At 40.7% G+C, this 21008-nt stretch overlaps 2 protein-coding genes across 2 annotated transcripts; one reads left to right on the top strand and one right to left on the bottom strand.

The window, feature by feature from the left end:
- The first annotated feature begins 15109 nt into the window (after positions 1 to 15109).
- On the top strand, positions 15110 to 17324 carry LOC135539745 (zinc finger protein 239-like). Its single transcript, XM_064965837.1, has 2 exons — positions 15110 to 15433; positions 15774 to 17324. Exons 1-2 carry the CDS (start codon positions 15247 to 15249, stop codon positions 16979 to 16981), a joined length of 1395 nt encoding a protein of 464 aa, XP_064821909.1. The 5' UTR covers positions 15110 to 15246; the 3' UTR covers positions 16982 to 17324.
- Positions 17325 to 17532: 208 nt separating this feature from the next.
- LOC135539746 (gastrula zinc finger protein XlCGF48.2-like) lies at positions 17533 to 20638 on the bottom strand. Its single transcript, XM_064965838.1, has 2 exons — positions 20403 to 20638; positions 17533 to 19231 (listed from the first exon to the last, which is right to left on the bottom strand). The coding sequence occupies exons 1-2, from the start codon at positions 20626 to 20628 to the stop codon at positions 18354 to 18356; spliced, it is 1104 nt and encodes a 367-aa protein (XP_064821910.1). The 5' UTR covers positions 20629 to 20638; the 3' UTR covers positions 17533 to 18353.
- Between the last annotated feature and the right edge of the window lie 370 nt (positions 20639 to 21008).

Here is a 21008-nt window from a genome sequence, read left to right as displayed (position 1 = left end):
AAGCTCGCATCCGCTACAAGACCATGGTGCTTGCCTACGGAGCTGTGAGGGGAACGGCACCGCAGTACCTCCAGGCTCTGATCAGGCCCTACACCCAAGCAAGGGCACTGCGTTCATCCACCTCTGGCCTGCTCGCCTCCCTACCACTGAGGAAGTACAGTTCCCGCTCAGCCCAGTCAAAACTGTTCGCTGCTCTGGCCCCCCAATGGTGGAACAAACTCCCTCACGACGCCAGGACAGCGGAGTCAATCACCACCTTCCGGAGACACCTGAAACCCCACCTCTTCAAGGAATACCTAGGATAGGATAAGTAATCCTTCTCACCCCCCCCCCTTAATGATTTAGATGCACTATTGTAAAGTGGCTGTTCCACTGGATGTCAGAAGGTGAATTCACCAATTTGTAAGTCGCTCTGGATAAGAGCGTCTGCTAAATGACTTAAATGTAAATGTTAAATGTTTAACACTGTTCATGTACTCTCAGCACAGTGGAGAAACAGGGGCATGATAACCACAGCAGGTAAACCCATTACTCACGCGCAACTAATCTTGAATTTACTAGAGGCAATTCTACTACCAAAAAAATTAGCCATTTGTAAATGCGAGGCACATACTAAGGGCATGGACAGAGTCAGTATTGGGAATAGACGGGCAGATGAGGAAGCGAAGAGAGCGGGGGAAACCACACTCACACATAGACTCACACTTAAAGGAGGAAGTTTATATCAACACCGAAATACTGAGGGAAAGTCCCCCATTAAGGAAATTACTAAATGGGTCAAAATGGGAGCCGTAGATAGAGGTATTTGGCACAAAGGGGATCTACCGATTTTTACCAAAGTCACTGTTTAAATATGCTGCTATATTGTTACATGGGCAAAGCCATGTATCAATAGGGGTATGGTAGGGTTATTTAAACAACACTTTGTAGCATATGGAATAACTAACTATTGCTAACTTTTGCTCACGGTGCACTAAACGTAATTTGAGAGTCACCAGGATAGTCAGGAAAGATGGTAAAAACTAGTAGTTGATACGCTGGGTGGGCATCATAAGATTTGTGACGTTTATTTGGATTGAATTAGGCTATGAGAGAGGGAGACTGGATGTCTGAATCGTAAAACATTGTGATAATGGATTCTGATGGTTGTCGATTCCAGGTTTGATTGTTTATGTAACACCAGTGAATTTGAGCACTGTTTCCATTGTGTGGAACCATGTTAGGGTATTTAAAGTGTTGAAATGCAACCTCTATAGAAAAACATAACTGCAAATGTTTCGGGAAATTAGCTAGGTTGAATTAGGTTATTCGAGCTTTGCCCCTGATACGTAGACATCCGTAACAGGGGCAAGAGGGGTTTTTTTTCCATTGAGGAACTAACAGCTGTGAACGTGAGTCTCTGAGTAATTTTGCCATCTGAAGCATTATAGTAGTGAGTTTTTCGTATAGTTTGTTTTTAGCTGATAAAAGTGGTTTATTTTTTGTTTACTGGTCAATTTTAGGGTTTGATTTAACTTTTTTTAAACCTTTATTTTACTAGGCAAGTCAGTTAAGAACAAGTTCTTATTTTCAATGAAGGCCTAGGAACAGTGGGTTAACTGCCTGTTCAGGGGCAGAACGACAGATTTGTACCTTGTCGGCTCGGGGATTCGAACTTGCAACCTTTCGGTTACTAGTCCAACGCTCTAACCACTAGGCTACCCTGTGTTGTGTTCTGGCGTGTTTAGGTAGGATTCTTTGTTTCGGGACGGATGGGAGTTACCTAAAATAAATAAATTAATGGAGCCATGGGAGAATGCAAATGCATATTTATTAAATATCTGGGATTAAATTACGGATTTCTTACACTGAGAAATGTACGACATTTGCGGCAGAGGGAAAAAAGTAATACATTGGATAATAATGTTATCAGGTTTAATTGTATCTAAGGGTAGCATATTCATTTAAGTAAACATTTACGTAGACTATGTTTAAAACTTATGATTAATGATTTGAGTCAAAGGGGAATTATCATTAGGTTTAGTTATAGTTCACTTATTGAGTTTCTGAATCGAAGTAGCATAGTGAATGCTAGTTAGGCGTGTTGTGTCTCAGTTTTAGAAGCCTCCTGGGATTATAATCTTGGGGAGAGTGGGGGAGAGAGCGGCCATAAACGACCAAATTGAAAAAGGTCTGGAAGACTTGATTATCCATTAAGGTTTGCAAATATATACACATAAAACAATTGTTAGAACTATTTGTTTTAGTGCAAAGGTATTTTAAAGAGGCACACTCACATATGGAACCTTATGAGTTTTTATTTTATGGGTTTTAATTACACAGGTGATTATAGTACCCATCCCGGATCCGGGATCGTGAATACAGCCTCAAGCTCATTACCATAATACAACGTTAACTATTCATGAAAATCGCAAATGAAATGAAATAAATATGCTAGCTCTCAAGCTTAGCCTTTTCTTAACAACACTGTCATCAGATTTTCAAAATATGCTTTTCAACCATAGCAAAACAAGCATTTGTGTAAGAGTAGTGATAGCTAGCGTAGCATTTAGCGTAGCATTTAGCGGGCAACATTTTCACAAAAACCAGAAAAGCATTCAAATAAAATCGTTTACCTTAGAAGAACTTCGGATGATTTCAATGAGGAGACTCTCAGTTAGATAGCAAATGTTCATTTTTTTCTGAAAGATTCTTTGTGTAGGAGAAATCGCTCCGTTTTGTACATCACATTTGGCTACCAAAAAAAAACGAAAATTCAGTCATCAAAACGCCAAACTTTTTTCCAAATTAACTCCATAATATCGACTGAAACATGGCAAATGTTGTTTAGAATCAATCCTCAAGGTGTTTTTCACATATCTCTTTGTTGATATATCGTTCGTGGAAGTCTGCTTTCTCCTCTGAATTCACAAGGAAGAATACTTGCAGCTGAAGATTGTGCACCAATTTCGACGCAGGACACCGGGCGGACACCTGGTAAATGTGGTCTCTTATGGTCAATCTTCCAATGATATGCCTACAAATACGTCACAATGCTGCAGACACCTTGGGGAAATGGCAGAAAGTGTAGGCTCGTTCAGGGCGCATTCACAGCCATATAAGGAGACATTAGAAAACAGCACCTCAAAATTTTTGCTCATTTCCTGTTTGAAGTTTCATCTTGGTTTCGCCTCTGTAGCATCAGTTCTGTGGCACCCACAGATAATATCTTTGCAGTTTTGGAAACATCAGAGTGTTTTCTTTTCAAAGCTGTCAATTATATGCATAGTCGAGCATCTTTTCGTGACAAAATATCTTGTTTAAAATGGGAACGTTTTTTCATCCAAAAATGAAATACTGCCCCTTAGAGTTCCAAAAGGTTAAGGATAAAAGGGTTATTTAATACATCTAATATGGTATGGAACATGACTAAAAAAGGGTGGTATGACCTTTGACCTTATTGTGGCTATCTTTTGGGATCTGATCAGCCCCGGGGAGAGCCATTTGTATAATGAATTGTGGTCAGTTGGGTTACGAACTTTAAGGTAAATTAGTTATAATGGAGTGTTAGTTTGGGGTTTAGAATTATTGTTTGAATCACTGAAGCTGATTTACATTATTAGCTGTGAAGTTTTTGAATTGGCTATTATGGATTTGATATTACAACAGAAAATAGTTCTATTTATCATTGAGAATAAATAGGGGTGATAAATTACTGTAGATAAGGTATTCCACACTATGCAACATATATTAAATTCATGTTATTGTCAGATAGAATACTGAGGATCCCTGAAGTAAAGAGCTTGTAAAGTGTAGGAAGGATTTCGATATGGTTAGCATTTGTTTAGACTCTGGTTAACCATTAGGAGGTCTTTTAAATATTATTAAATTTGACAGGAATATAGGACATCTGTGGTGATTTAGGATTATTGTATGGATTAAAATAAATTGATTAAGGAAATGTAAGGACTTTAGAGATGGCCACTTATAGACAGGTTTTTTCTAAAATCAAATGATTTTAGATAGACAAACAATGAGACGCTTAGTGGCATTTTGAGAGATAGCAGAGAAAGGAATTACTGTTGAAATCGGTAAATATATATATTTAAGAACATATATAAATAAGCACAGATACTTCTTAAACTAGATAAGCCACTGGACAGAGAATTGATACAGGATTGGGATGAATGGATGCCCAAGGGAGAATTGGACCTTCATGATAATGTCAGAAAATAAGGATAATTTACTAATCCTACCTAAGTCATTATTTAGGGTATATAAGGTTGTTACCTGGGCAGAGCCAGGTATCAAAAGGGGGTGGGTAAATTAGTGGCCTATTGGATAAGAAACTAATAATAAAATATGAATAAAAACATTTTTTAAGCTAACAAATAGGCATATAAGTTAAAGATATAATCAGATAAAACATATGAGAAACTGTTTGTTAATAATTAGAGATCGGGCTACTTTTTTCAACATTCTGTTAAAAATCGCGCAACATTTCAACGTCCTGCTACTCATGCCAGGAATATAGTATATGCATATGATTAGTATGTGTGGATAGAAAACACTCTGAAGTTTCTAAAACTGGTTAAATGATGTCTGTGACTATGACAGAACGTGTTTCGTGGTCAAAATCGCAAGGAAACCTGATCACAAAATCGACGAAGAAAAAATCTATCCACCAGTCTCTGTATTGTCTATTGCAAGGTATAATAGATAGCGAACGGCTTACAGTTCCTACAGCTTCCACACGATGTCGCCAGTGTTGTGATTTCTATGCAGGTAAATCCTTGGTCATAAGAGTAATAGGCACATCCTCTCGTCGGGTACACAGCAGGAAGAAATGGAAGGGGGAACTTGCTCCTATTGAATACAGATTGCTCCGTGATCAATTTGATCGTTTATTAACGTTTACTAATACCTAAAGTTGGATTACAGAAGTAGTTTGAAGTGTTTTGTCAAAGTTTATAGACAACTTTTTTAATTTTTAAAAATAACGTTGCGTTTAGAAAAAGTGTTTTTTCCTGGATCACACAGTCTTCATAAATGGACATTTTGGGTATACAAGGACCGATTTAATCGAAAAAAAGACCCAATTGTGATGTTTATGGGACATATAGGAGTGCCAACAAAGACGCTCGTCAAAGGTAATGAATGTTTTATATTTTATTTCTGCGTTTTGTGTAGCGCCGGCTACGCTAATTCTTTTGTTTATGTCCCCTTCAGGTATTTCGGGGTGTTGCATGCTATCAGATAATAGCTTCTCATGCTTTCTCTGCATGTGTGTTTTAAGGAACGTTTGAGTTTTAACGAGTGCTATTAGCATTTGGTGTAGCGCATTTGCATTTATCGTTGGCAAGGTGGGACGCTAGCATGTCGGGTTGCCCGGAGAGGTTAACCTCTTGAAACTCTGGGGGCGCAATTTCCTTTTTGGAATTGGTGCGTCATTTTCAGCTGCTGGTATTTTTCCATGCGATTCTGAGGGGAAAGCAGGCTTCCACGAACTGCATATCAATGAAGAGATATGTGATACAAACACCTTGAGGATTGATTCCAAACAACGTTTGCCATGTTTCGGTCGATATTATGGAGTTAATTCGGAAAAAGTTTGACGTTTTGGTGACTGAATTTTCGGTTCGTTTCGGTAGCCAAATGTGATGTACAAAACAGAGCGATTTCTCCTACACAAAGTTTCTTTCAGGAAAAACTGAACATTTGCTATGTAACTGAGAGTCTCCTCATTGAAAACATCCGAAGCTCTTCAAAGGTAAATGATTTTATTTATTTGTTTATCTGGTTTTTGTGAAAATGTTGCGTGCTAAATGCTACGCAAAATGCTAAGCTAGCTTACAATACTCTTACACAAATGCTTGATTTGCTATGGTTAAAAAGCATATTTTGAAAATCTGAGATGACAGTGTTGTTAAGAAAAGGCTAAGCTTGAGAGCAGGCATATTATTTTCATTTCATTTGCGATTTTCAGAAATCGTTAACGTTGCGTTGCTAATGAGCCTGAGGCTGTATTCACGATCCCGGATCCGGGATGGGGAGTAAGCCTGTATGTCCAGGATTTTATGCATTACAGTTGAACAAGTGAAGTCACTCAATCCAGTCCCAGAGGCTTGTTGGGGGGACCATACCAAGGACTCCTGGTGACAGCTAGCTGAAAGAGCTACCCGGATTCATATCGCACGGCGGGAGGGTAAGACACATTGGCACTGTCAAACAATAAACAGTGTTCAAGAGGAGAACTGGAATTAACAGAATTCCGGGGGCCATCTCTCGAAAGTAACCCTCCCTGTCTTTTCATCCCTGTTTTTGTTCATAGGAGTGAAGATGTGTCTGGCTCTTGTTAAGTGATGTGTTCTCGGGGAGAGGGTGGGGCTTCACATTGAAGCTGTTCGTCTGAGCTGTTTTATCGTGGGTGAGATATTCCTGATACAGCACGTCCTACTTGAGTATGCGGAGAGTGGTAATTTGACCCATGGTTTAGACAATGAGGATTTTGTTCCAAAATAAGCATAAGAGATCCCTAGATCTGGGTAGACAGGAAGTTAGAGTAGAGGTTGGGAAGGATCTCTCAATGGAGTTTTATGTAGATCTAAATGGAGTCTCTAACTACATGGCAGTCTAGGACTGAGCCATTATGGCATATATCGGTGCAGGTTCCCATATTGATCGTGGACACAGGTCATAGCTCATTTGGAGAGATAGGGCAATATGAATCCCTCACCCAGTATGGAAGAAGGTAGAGTATAGTGAAGGTGAGAGTTTTTGATTGTAATCAGGAGAGAGGGATGTATTGCATAAAGATACGCCTAACCCTTTAAACAGAAATGAAGGAGGATCTAGGGTTGTGGTATGATGGATATGACCAGGTCTTGGTCGACACCCTAGTATGGTTCTGGGTAGAGGAGTTTAGGCCGGTATGGTAAAGCTGTTCATGAAAGCGGGAATGCCAGATAATGGGCAGGGCTGACATCTGGTGGTTGTGTGGGGGAATGATTTTATGGGCAGGATTATGTGTCCTTGTACATTTGGGAATGCCTATTCACACTCATTTAACACCGAGACATGAGGTTTAGCCAATTGGGAGAAAAGAGCGACTCCATCCGGGTCTCTCATGGACAAAGTATACATTGATAACATTTGGGTTCCACAGACGTGGACTGGATTAATTATATTTATTATAATCAACAGCGCTTTAACAATTATACCAGAGATGCGATTAAAGGTTTTGCAGAACAGACTGAAGCAACCAGCTGGATGGCTTGGCAGAATAGAATTACATTAGATGTTAATGGCTGAAAAGGGAGAAGTATGCGTGATTATCAGGACCATGTTTGTGCTTACATCCCAAATAACACAGCTCCGGACGAATCAGTGCCCGGAGCCTCAGCTGGTTTGACCACCCTGGCTCACGAGTTGGCAGAAAACTCTGGGGTGGATACTTCTCTGACTAATTGGGTTTGATAGTATGTTCAGAAAATGGAAAAAAATATTATGATCACTGTATTATGGGCTACATTCACCTGTGTGACTGTTTTAGTTTTATGTGGCTGTTGTCTAATTCCCTGTGTGCGAGGCCTTATTTCCAGGACTCTGGAGAAATCGATGACACAATAGATGGTGCGGTATGGACCGATTCCAGGTTCTGACCCGTGGAGGACTGAATGCATGTCTACAGAACAAGTGGACGAATCTGGATCTTTTATTTGTGGGGAATTTATATTTGATGAGACCATTTTTGATGTTTAGGGAGGCTAGGTTGTATCCCATCTCAATATTAGACTATTTTTTTTATGAAGATTGTAACGAAAATCCTGATAAGAAGAGTTATGATTCTGATGTAGGTCTGAGAAACAGTTATGGCGAATGCAAGTGTTGGGTTATGTTTAGGTGATGTTTTGATGACAAGAAATATCTCTAATAAAAATAGAAATGGGCTTTTTAATATTACAATATAACTATAATGTGTGATTGAATGTATAATATTTAATCAAAGGGTGGATATGTTAAGGGGATTTTTATCAATAATGACTAATTATGTATACATTTCAATCAGGACTGACTAGTCCAAATGCTATTATGTACTGTACATGTATGAATTTTCTCTCTTGCTCCCATTCCCAATTGCATATAATATAGTCAGGAGTTTAGAACAATGCCTTGGTACAAATGAATGAACTATCTCATGATGGCAGGGACGGACTATCTCCAGACTGTCTAGAATGCTTATCTACACTGACTGACCTTGGCTTTAGGCGAGGAGGGAAGGCTCGAGAACTATAGGGCCTCTCAACCAGTTTCAAGAAGAGATAGAACATTTAGAAAACGCTGACGTCATTTTCAGTTTATAACCTGTGGTAAAATGTGTATGAAGGCAGTACTCTCTTGAATTAAACGCTGTTACCTGACTTTTAAGACCGGGGCTCTGTCCATTCTTATAAAATAACGATCTTACAAACCCTTAATGAATTGACAGAGTGTTTAATTTTGATTGGGAATTAAAACAGAGGAATTTAGAATTCCTTCAACACAAATTGAAGTCACAAATTGAACATCACAAGTATGGAGAAACAGTACTCCAAGCCAAAGCTTCATAATACTTGTCAAACAGACAACTGATACTGTATACTGGTTGTTGGGGTGGGATTGGCACAGTGGAGACTGGTGACTTAGCAGGATGGGAGACCCACAATATAGGCGCGGAACGCACGGAGACGACAAAGGGTGTTTCAAAAATCGGCAACCTAAAGCGTTTAATAAAGACATTTATAGTACAATATTATGGGGAATGGGAATGAGAGGGCTACTTACACCGTGTTGGGAAGGGATCACAGCTGTGATTGCTTGAGGGTATGAGGCATGAGTTGTAGTGTTCAGATGCTTGACTTGCAGGACAGGATTTGACTGGGAAGACAAAAAACAATAACACAACACACTACACGTGGAGTGGAGTGGAATGGTCATCACCTCTAATTCAGGGAACAGGAGGGGACTTAGCTGTAAATACAAATAGCAGATACATTCCATTACAGCTGTGCCATCGTAGGTTTGAACAACAAGTTTCCCCATGAAGTTAAACTCAGACATCTCAAAATTCACAAAGTCAAACACAGACTTCGCATCTCGCCCACTTGACACATCAAAGTAGCCCAAGAAACGTTCCTGAATAAAGCTCTGTTCATCCACAATGACTGACAACTGCAAGCAGACTGGTGGCACCATAGGTCCCAGAGTGGTGGGACAATTTTTACCCCCTGGGGCCTGGAGTTTTTCCTTATATGTTAACCTAACCAGGAAAACTTTGGACACTATAAGGTATGACTGATTAATCAGTTGTAAAAAGGTTTTATGAGGGCTATGATGGGACCAATTTTTCCTAATCAGGTCACATTTTTTTTATGAAACAATGTCCTACACTTGTGGGGATGAAAACCCTGTCAAACTGCAGCAACATTATACTTGTTCATATGAATTATATTTAGACTAGAATAGGAGGGTGGATTTCCTCTACCCAGACACAGAGACAACAACAGAGAGACAATAGAACTCACAGGGCTGAGCTTGATTTATGCATGTTTGCATCATGCAGGCCTATACAACTGCAGGCCTCATAAAACATTAACATATATGTCATCACTATTATGTTGATTGATTAATTCCAGTTCATAATTTTGGATTGAAAACATATAGGCAGCCTAGCCAGCACACTTTTGAATATAAACCAAATTTGATCACATTCATATTTTCTCCTGACACACAAATGGAATATAAATACATAACATGACCAATTAGTTACCCTGACCAAATGGACAGCGCGCATTGGATGTATGCAGCTGCTCTTATTAGTAGCCTACAGTTGAACAGACTAAAAAATTGTCTCGTTTTCATCCCATACCGCATGTCAGATCTCTAATGTTTAGGTGTAGCCTAGGCTGCTGTAACGTTCATGTAATGAGTGCTTGCTTGTGTCTGTCTGTGATTATGTGTTATAATCTTTGCAAAATAAATAGTGGAGAGTGAAAAGCCTACTTGAGCGTACGCGAATAAATGCGCTGCGTCAGAGTCTGCATTATGAAGCTGTCAAATCATTCTGAATTGATTTCGAAATCCCAGAAAATACATTAGAAAGTTCCATATGTTCAGCAAGTAAAGCATCGTAACGTGCAATTATGGCTGCAAGCTCCTTATAGTTGTTAACGAAACTTCCCCTCTAGTCGTGTCTTCTAAAAACCAAATGTTGCATGCCCAAAAACGCAGTTGTGAAAAAAAAAATATATAACTAGGCAAGTCAGTAAATAACACATTTTTCTTTACAATGATGGCCTATCGGGGAACAGTGGATTAGCTGCCTCTTTCAAGGGCAGAACGACAGATTTGTTTTACCTTGTCAGCTCAGGGATTCAATCCAGCAACCTTTTGGTTACTGGCCAACGCTTTAACCTGCCTTTCAATTACCGGCCCAACGCTCTAACCTGCCTTTCAATTACTGGCCCAACGCTCTAACCTGCCTTTCAATTACCGGCCCAACGCTCTAACCTGCCTTTCAATTACTGGCCCAACGCTCTAACCTGCCTTTCAATTACCGGCCCAACGCTCTAACCTGCCTTTCAATTACTGGCCCAACGCTCTAACCTGCCTTTCAATTACCGGCCCAACGCTCTAACCTGCCTTTCAATTACTGGCCAATGCTCTAGCCTGCCTTTCAATTACTGGCCCAACGCTCTAAACTGCCATTCAATTACTGGCCCAACGCTCTAACCTGCCTTTCAATTACTGGCCCAACTCTCTAACCTGTCTTTCAATTACTGGCCCAACGCTCTAACCTGTCTTTCAATTACTGGCCAACGCTCTAACCTGTTTTTCAATTACTGGCCCAACGCTCTAACCTGTCTTTCAATTACTGGCCAACGCTCTAACCTGTTTTTCAATTACTGGCCCAACGCTCTAACCTGTCTTTCAATTACTGGCCCAACGATCTAACCTGTTTTTCAATTACTGGCCCACCGCTCTAACCTGTCTTTCAATTACTGGCCCAACGCTCTAACCTGTCTTTCAATTACTGGCCCAACGCTCTAACCTGTCTTTCAATTACTGGCCAACGCTCTAACCTGTTTTTCAATTACTGGCCCAACGCTCTAACCTGTCTTTCAATTACTGGCCCAACGCTCTAACCTGTCTTTCAATTACTGGCCAACGCTCTAACCTGTCTTTCAATTACTGGCCCAACGCTCTAACCTGTCTTTCAATTACTGGCCCAACGCTCTAACCTGTCTTTCAATTACTGGCCCAACGCTCTAACCTGTCTTTCAATTACTGGCCCAACGCTCTAACCTGTCTTTCAATTACTGGCCCAACGCTCTAACCTGCTGCCCCAAATAAGCATCTTGAAAATATCCCTGTTTCTCCTTACTTTCTTGTTGTGTTAAGCAGTTTGAATAACCAGACGCTTGAATCTGATGTGGGCATTTATATCCTCCCTGCTTTGTTTTGCCGTTTAGCTGAATGATAACTGTACCCCCATTTCGCCCAAGACTTTCCAAGAAACAGGCAAGGCCTGCAATATAGGCAGATTGATGAATTGCTCCATGTTAACCAGCTATACTTTTGATAACAATTGGTAAAGAATGTCCTAACCTTTGCATCATTCTTCATGAATCTGATCTCAGGCAGAGGTCAACCCTCGGTTTTAATTCACACTTTTTCCGTGTACCCCAGAGAATGAAAGGGGTTCTTCAACAACAAAGTCAACATAATTTGCGGTAGTGTTGGCGACGAAAACAGCACACTTGAGCAGCTAGATAGCTAGCTAGCTACTGAAGTTAGCAAGGCATATTTTAATAAATGGCACTATCGACACAAAAATAAAGTTCTAAAACCAAGAAAACTATTTATAATCTACCTCCTCCATCTCCTGTAATTTGAAGAAACTAATTTAAATTGAATAGTGTCAAAAAAATGCTCAACTATCACTTTTCAATCTCTGTCCAATAATGTCATCCCCTCATAATGCTTGGTGGTACAACCCCAATTCAACACACTAGGTTAATTCTCTGATCCTAATAGTATGATTGGATGAACAACATATCAGTTCATATTGATTGGTTGGTTGGAGGTCGTCCTCTGGAAGTGGTCATAATTACCATGTAGGTCCATGGAAGGGGGTGAGGCCTATGAGCCTCCTAGGTTTTGTATTGAAGTCATTGTACCCAGAGAACAGAAGATCGCTGTCCTCCGGCTACACCATGGTGATACCCCAGAGAGTGCTGTTGAAGTTACTATAGACCCTCATTGCAAAACAGTGTGTTTTAATTAATTATTTTGTGACATTTGAATCAATATAGTTTTATCTAAAAAGGATAACTTTTTTAGTGTTTCACTATTTTATTTTTATACAATTTCACAGAGGATGATGGTCCTCCCTTCCTCTTCTGATGAGCCTCCACTGTATTGGCATGGGGTCTGGGGTTCCGTGAGTGGCTTTTGACAATTGTTTTGGATTCCTCATGTCTTACTCATTAATTTTAAGAAGTTTGGTCCGGATGCTGGGTACTATATTTTCTGAATATAATATCATCTACCGCTCAGAGTGAAAACAATAAATGTGTCGATGATGTGGAGAGTGGAGCGCTACTGTCAGGTTCAGAGCCGCTAATTGACAAGGAGAGCACGGACAGGGAAAAGCAAAAGCAAAAGACATGACAACCACAAATTTGCTCCCCCTGAAATCACCCAGTCAAAGCCATGCTCCTTATTGTTGCAAGGCATGTGGGAGGTAACTTTATGTTAAAACTTTTTTTTTCAACATGAGGAAACACATCATTGTGAGTAATGCATCAACTCTGAGAAAGCATTCTGACAAAATGTTTAAAATCCCATACCTTGGAGAAACCACATAGTTGTCATGTGCGCAGGAAATGTTTCATTACAGAGGAATACCTTCAAAGACATACAGTATGCCAATACATACAGGGGAGAAATCATTTCATTGCCATGTGTGTGGCACTCACTTTACCCGGAAGGGACACTTGGCAGAGCATTTCAGGAAGTTACACCCAGAAGAGAAACCGTTCCGCTGCCAGGTAGGTAGTAAAAGTTTCAAACGTGCTAGTATTTTGAAGGATCATATGAAATTACACAAGGGGATACACCATATACATGCTCCCAGTGGGCTGCAGCTTCATATCCCAGAGTCAACTAAACATCCACCAGCTAGTTCACACAGGGCAGAAGCCTTTTTGCTGCAATGTGTGCAGCAAATATTTTCCTGGGATGGGATACATTAACATACACTACATATGAGGATACACACAGGGGGGGGGGGACATTTTGTTGCCATGTTTGCCATAAAGGCTTCCATCCAAAGGCACACCTGACAGAGCATATGAAGAAGACAAGACGCAAGGGTGGAAGTGCTCTATGAGGGGGAATTCCCCTCACGTCACTTCTGTTAGTCGAATGAATCCAATGTATTGATGTATGTGGGCAATTGATATGTGTTAGTGTATTTCTTGACGTGGTCTTCTATTTGGCACTATATCAATTTATCACAAAGCATAGTATATTTGTACTGTTTTGGCATATCTGAGGAAGACAATATCAAACAGGGTAAACGTCCGTGGTTGAACTATTGGTGTCATTCATAAGAAAACTGCAAATATTGACACTCCTGTCCATATATAAATAAATAGGCCTAGATATGTTCTTCTGCAACTATCTTTTAACAGATGACTTTATCCAACAAGGAGAAGGCTGCACAACACAGGACACAGATAAATGCTGATCCTCTATCAAAAGAGGAATACTTTGCCAAGAGAACAGCATGGTATTGTTTTCATGAATTTCATTGTACAGTTCAACTTAATTAGTTCATTGTACACTGAGTGTACAAAACATTGGGAGCACCTTCCTAATATTGCGTTGCAACCCCCTTTGCACTCAGAACATCCTCAATTCGTCAGGACATGGACTACAAGGTGTTGAAAGCGTTCCACCGGGATGCTGGTCCTTGTTGACTCCAATGCTTCCCACAGTTGTATCAAGTTGGCTGGATGTCCTTTGGGTGGTGGACCATTCTTGGAACACATTGGGAAATTGTTGAGTGTGAAAAACGCAGCATTGTTGCAGTTCTTAACACACTCAAACAGGTGCCCCTTACACCTACCATACCCTGTTGAAAAGACACTTAAATATTTTGTCTTGTCCATTCACCCTCGAAATGGCACACATACACAAACCATTTCTCAGTTGTCTCAATGTTTAATAATCCTTCTTTAAACATGATTGACGTAGATTTAACAAGTGACATCAATAAAGGATCATAGCTTCCACCTGGATTCACCTGGTCAGTCTGTCATGGAAAGAGCAGGTGTTCCAAATGTTTTGTATACTCTTATGCCTGATCATGAACTACCATGGCTATCTTCAGCACCAGTGAGAGACGTTCAACCAGAGTAGTTCTAGATCCTAACACCACAAAATAAATGTGCAGATTTCATAAACAATGCAAAAGAGACGTCAGTTAGCTACGGAGGGTTGAACAGCAATTGCAACAAAGCAAAGGAAAGGGAGGGACATTACCAAAATGTTGAGAGGTAAAATAAAATGAAAGCAAGTGAGCGAGCGAGCGAACATAAGAGTAGAGGAAGGGAGAAACTATTTTGAGAGAAAAAACGAAGTCAATAAGTTCTTGTGAAAACATGAAAGTTGTGGGATTGAATTCTACTGTATGTTATAAACCACAATGCGTTCATGGTGCAAAAACTAACCTTGGGAATGTGAACTTGACATGGCCAGAAAAGGTGAGGAATGCATCTGCAATGGTTATGATATATTCGAGAAATTTGACATTACAGTATTCAGACGTGCAATACTTCAACCACTTAAAACTGTGCTTACGTTTGCAGGAGGATAAGCACATTCTCACCTCAAGTTTTTATAAATTCCAACTTTTGCGAAAACTAGCGCACACATGTTTTGTGCGTATGTATGGCGTTTATAAAAATAGGCACCTGGGTAGAAAATGTGTTGTTCAGTCTCATCCATAGATCAGATCACACAAACCAACAGTGCAGAGTCCTGGCATGCCTGCACAGTAGGTGGCGGTAATACAAATACTTTCAACGTCGTGTAGGCAACATCACCGACTGACTCAAAGGGAGCAAATATACAGCCATTGGAGCAAACCCTTATCTGTATGATATCAATGGTATACACTTTACTGTATCGGACATAGGAGGTCAACTGCTTCTTTAGAAAATGTCTAGACTACAGTTGTTACACCTATTTGTCAGTGAGCGGCTAAGAGCGGCTGCTGCTGAAATATTTGGGGCCGTGGAAAAAACAATAACGGATTACCAGGAAGAAATCTCCCGTTCAAAGGAGGACAACGACCGTTTACGATCGCTGTTCGATATCGCTTTCCAACCTCAGTTACCGAAAGCAGGTTTGCAGTTTACTGATTTTCTTTAACTTTAACTAAAGCCACATTCCGTCTATATATGTCTGATGTGCCTTCCAAAGGGCTTAGCAGTGGAGAGTGTATTCCATTCACATTATGATGTGAAATTTAATTTAGGATTGCTATGGCCAAGACATTTTCTTTTAAAGCTATACATCAAGTCTCATACAAATATTTATTTTTGTGATGATTTGGTCACAGAAATCAAAGGAAATTATCAATAAGCATCTGGAACTTGTGTCAGGGCATATAGTCTAATTATATTTAGATTGTATGTCTCATGTCAGCATATGTGAGTTAGCTATGTTTTTGTTCTTCCCTCCAGACCCACTCCATCTCACTCTCTCCAAAGAGCTTCTCCCTGAGCATCAGCACCATGAGCAGGAGTGGAGCCCCAGTCTGGACCAGGGGGACCAAGAGCCCACGCAGGTTAAAGAGGAACCAGGGGAGTTTGGGACCAGTCAGAGGGAGGAGTTAATAACCAAAGACTCCATTTTGAGGGACTGTAATCAGAAACCACCTGAGCCACATCTTTACCACATCCAAATAGTGGAGAACAGAGAGAGGGACTCACTATCGATCAACACAACAGGAGAGATCAAAACAGAACCTGGTGAAGAGTGTTATGGTGGGTCTCACTGGGAACCAACCAGTGACTCTCAGTCCCTCTCTGCAGTAAATCCTGACAGTTCTGCAGCTCAGACTGAAAACAGTGAAAGTGACGATGGGGTGGACAGTGGAGGACTACCATCAGGGCTACAACCATTACAATCTAACAACACCCAAACCACTTCTCAAGATAATAAGATGTTTCCATGCCGTACGAAATCACGCCGCCAAAGACTAGCCACACCGTGTTTTTGTAAAGTGTGTGAAAAGTCTTTTGACTTCATAAATCATTTAATCAATCATGTGCGAATGCATGCAAAGGATAAAGATCACGTCTGTGGTGTATGTGGAAATGGCTTTGAGTCCACAGACAGCATGCTGGATCACCTACTAACACACATTGGAGCCAAACCTTTTTGCCAGATGTGTGGTAAATGTTTCACTAATAAGGCGAACCTGAAAGTGCATATTGTGAGGGCTCATGCCGGTGAGAGACCATTTGAGTGTCCTGTGTGTGGAAAACGCTTTCAAACATCATTCATTTTAAAAACACACCAAGTCATTCATACTGGGGAGAAACCATTTCAGTGTCAAGATTGCGGTAAACATTTCAGTCGAAAAGGAAGCTTACAGATGCACCTGAGGACACACACAAAGGAGAAGCCACATCGTTGCCATGTTTGTGGAAAGGGCTTCCCTGTGAAGAGATCCCTGACCACACATATGACAAGTCACACAGGATTGAAACCGCATCGCTGTGAAGAATGTGGCAAGGCCTTCGCTGTGAGTGAAGCCCTGACAGTGCACATGAAGACTCACCTAGAGGAGAAACCGCATCCATGCCATGAATGCAGCAAACGCTTCAATCGGATGGGATCCCTTAGAAGGCATATGAGCTTGATTCACAAACTGGAGAAATCGTGATATGTGTGGGGAAAATGTATCGATTTAAACTAGATTTGAAAAGTACTAACTGATATCTAGAATTATACACATACTGTATCTCAGAAGTCACTGCTTAAGGTTGAAAAAGGTAGACAATAATGAATGCATGAACTTGCATAACATTGTGGGGAGCCACAGAGTGGTGTGTCTAACAAAGACCTGTTACTGGATTAATTCAAATTGCATGTTTTGAAAATGTGTACGTGACTGCTTGAATGTGTGTGGTTTGAGAAGGGGGCTCTTTGTTGAAATATTGAAATATGTCAAATCTATTTTGACTGTGTTGCACAAAATGTAATAGTTTAATAAAACAGATGTTGAAAATGTTTTTTTGAACAAAGGTTATTTTGGGAAAGCCTTTTTCCCTTGCCGTAAATGAAATTGGGTAGGACTTTTGGTAATAGTACGAATAGTGTAACAGTGAGATTCTTATATACAGAAGATGCCACCACAGTACACACTTGACACAATACTACACCCACACATATTGCTGCTGCCTGGATGGTAGAAGATTGCACAAATAGTCATCCTGACTTGAAACAGACCAATTATTTATTAAAACCGTTAAAGATGCACTATGTAGAAATTGCTCCGCCATTTCCTGGTTGCAAAATTTTTTTTTTTTTAGCACCGCTGCCCCCAAACTTTGGAAATCCTCCCCCCCCCAAGCCACCTGCAATTCAGACTCCATCGCCATTTTCAAAAACAATATCAAAGCCTACTTGTTTAGTCTCGCATTCCCCTAAGCTTAGCTCACCCTTACTCAGCCCTAGCCTAAGATAAGTAGCTTTTATTCATTTTATTGTCTTGTTTCATACTCTTTGGTGTGCAGTGTTCTTATGGTTTCTGAAAGGTTCTTAAAGTCCCATGTATTATTATCATTAGGGATAAGGATAACTGTGGCAAGACCCTAATAGGCTAGTCATACAGCCCAGCAGTCAGGTCCAAGTCCTAAAGGGAAATAGATAAGGATGATCTAATTAATTGATTGATTGCATCTAGTTAGGTTGAATAAGATGGATTTTCTACCCTCTGCATCTAATATAATTACAAAAGAATAACAGCACCAGTCCTCAATGTATTGTAATGCATTGTTCAAACATCAATCACGGGTTCTTCTAGTGTCTTAAATCCTGGACAATAGTTCTACTGCCCAGATATATATCCCATTTAGCAGACGCTTTTGTCCAAAGCGACTTACAAGTCGGCTGGGGCCACTACTTTTACATATGGGTGGCCCCAGTGGGAATCGAACCCACGACGCTTGGCGTTGCAAGCGCCATGCTCTACCGACTGAGCCACACAGGACTGTACATGTTACTCTCCCTTCTGAGTGTAGATGTCTTTGCTGTTAACGTTTTGACTGAGACATTTTCCAGCTGTGTGGTCTCTCCCCTGGGTGAATTTTAAAGTGGGTGTTCAGGTGAGCCGACTGATTGAAACATTTCCCACAGATGTGACAGCGGTAGGGTTTCTCTCCAGTGTGAATGCGGTGGTGTCTCCTCAACAGGCTGATGGTGGTGAAGCTTTTTCGACACACAGAGCAGCTGAATGGTCTTTCCTTGCTGTGCCATCGCATGTGGACTTCTAACTGACAAGAGAAATTGAAGCACTTCCCACACTCACGGCAAGGATACACACTCTGTATGCCTTGGGCTTGATAGGGGGATCTCTGTTGAGGCAGCTTGGTGGTGTTCTGGTCTCTAACATGTATGTGTAGACCAATACTTTCTCTTTCATATGTTGCCTGTGGCTGTGGGGCCTCATATTCTGAGAGTCCTCTCTGAATTCTATTGTTGATATTGGGTTGGGCACTGTTTTCACTCCGAGCTGCAAGACAGTCTGAATTCACGGTGAAGACGTGCTGTAAGTCACTGGTTGGTTCTGATGTGCTGTAGCCTTCTCCTTCATTCTCTATTTTGATATGATTATTAGATATGGTTCTGGCTAAAGAGTCTCCTTCTCTGTTGTTCACAGTTTGGGGAAGATGTGGAGGTGGGTCCTGATCACAGTTACTTTTCACAAAAGAAGGCGTATATATGGATTCTCCTTCGGTTTCAGACTCCAGCCCTTGAAGCTGCTCTTCCTCTGGACTGTTTCTGAGCTCCTGTTCCTCTTTAATCTGTGTGGGCTCTGGGTCCTCCTGGCCTAGACCGGGGGTCCACTCCTGCTCACGATGCTGCTGCTCAGGTGAAGATGCATCTTCAGTGAGATGGATAGTATGACAGTCTAGAGGGAAAAGAAATTAAGAAAGTCTGGTACAGGCAATTCTATTTCAGCAAACACAATCAATTCTCACTGAAGCTGGAAAGACAGTAAACTACCAGTTTTCTATTGATAGTTCTTTGTATATATATCCATAACAATTATTCTGATATATGGCTGAGAAAAGCTGCCTGCCTGTCTGTCTCATCCCGACACGTTCATTATTATGGGACATCTGGAGATCGAATTTAAATATTGAAACAATGTTGCAAATGTCAGACACAGACAGCTAGGTTTATACAAGTCTCTGCTGTTGAAAACGAAATGTTAGTCTAAACTAAATGTGAGATAATATCTAGCTGCTTCTTATAGTGGAGATCAAGTTAATAAATTGTCTGGCTGGGCTGATGAGACAGTGGATTGTGCTATCAGATGGAATAGAGTAAATAGGCATTTTAACGTAATAGCGTTTGCTGGTGAGAACTTTGTTAAATAAAAGACACCGGATGGAATGCGGTTTTAACCTATCAGCATTCAGGATTAGACCCACCCGTTACATAAGGTGTCTTAGAGTGTGTTAGTCAATTCAAACTGGAGTGCCAGAGTGCGCTCTGGGCGTTCGTAAATTTAGCTCACGGAGCATTCAGAGCGCACACTGGACGCTCTGGCCGGGGAGGAAGGTTGAGCCGAGCTCTCTGACCTCAAACTCAGTCAAACACCCAAGCTAACTGGCTAGCTACTTCCAGACACGTAATGTGAGAACACCCCAGACTGACCATTTTACTCACCCTAGCAGAGTTGGTTTGGCTGTTTTCGTGTTATACAGAGCATTGGTGACTAACTGTGCTGCTGGCAACAATTTAAATTACGCTATGCTTACTGACATCATACCTATTTAACGGGTGTAGAGCGTTCGTAAATTCATCAGTTATCCGGCCCACTGGCACACTCAGACGCGAGGGCTCTTAAATCAGAGTAGCAGCTCAGTGTAAACAAGCGTAATGGTAGGGTCGGTATCTAACGTTAGTAGGCTTTTCATTTTCTCAAATACTTAGCAATATCGTATAAACAAATTATTGTAATATATTTTCAATAGATTAATTCATGAAGTCCAACAACAAACAAATTCCCTCATTTTGAGAAATAAAAATAGGTTGGTTGGCCTAGCGTTCATTTAGCTAACTAGCTACTATACCTGTTTGAAGTAGAACGCGCTGAACAGCGATATCCAGCAGCTTTCGGAGATGATTGTTCTCCTCCTTGGAGCGAACGATTTCTGTCTGGTACTCAACTATAGTACCCTTCACAGCCCCAAATATCTCATTGGCAGCCGTGGTTAATTTCTCGGTGAGAAATATATTCAACAATTCCAATTTTTTCATTTTGTTTTCTGTGTGAGTAGTATTTTCACAATCCACCATCTTTGTTTACGTTTAGTTTCACGGAAGTGACGATGATTGTGATCTTTGTTTCCGCTCTGATAGCACTGACCGAACTAAAGAGCACCATCTGTGTATTAAAAAACTGTAATAAAATCAAATAGGGCAATTCTCCAGATTTGTCTAGTAAGGGTTCTCAAACCGCTCAGGGAATCCTAGCTATTCCATATATTTTAACTATTCCACAGCTAGCACACCAGATTCAAATAGTCAATCAGTCAAGCCCTTGAGTTAGTTCAGGGCTACAACAAAATTGTGAAATGTCTGGGGTGTCCCCAAGGAGAGGTTTGAGAACCACCAACATAATGAACTGAAACATGACCTCCACTGCACTCAGTTTTCCAAATGTAGCTGTAAAGGAA

This window comes from Oncorhynchus masou, chromosome 5 (assembly GCF_036934945.1).
Source record: "Oncorhynchus masou masou isolate Uvic2021 chromosome 5, UVic_Omas_1.1, whole genome shotgun sequence".
In the NCBI taxonomy this organism is placed as follows: Eukaryota; Metazoa; Chordata; class Actinopteri; order Salmoniformes; family Salmonidae; genus Oncorhynchus; species Oncorhynchus masou.
This window is presented reverse-complemented; position numbering and strand designations above follow the sequence as displayed.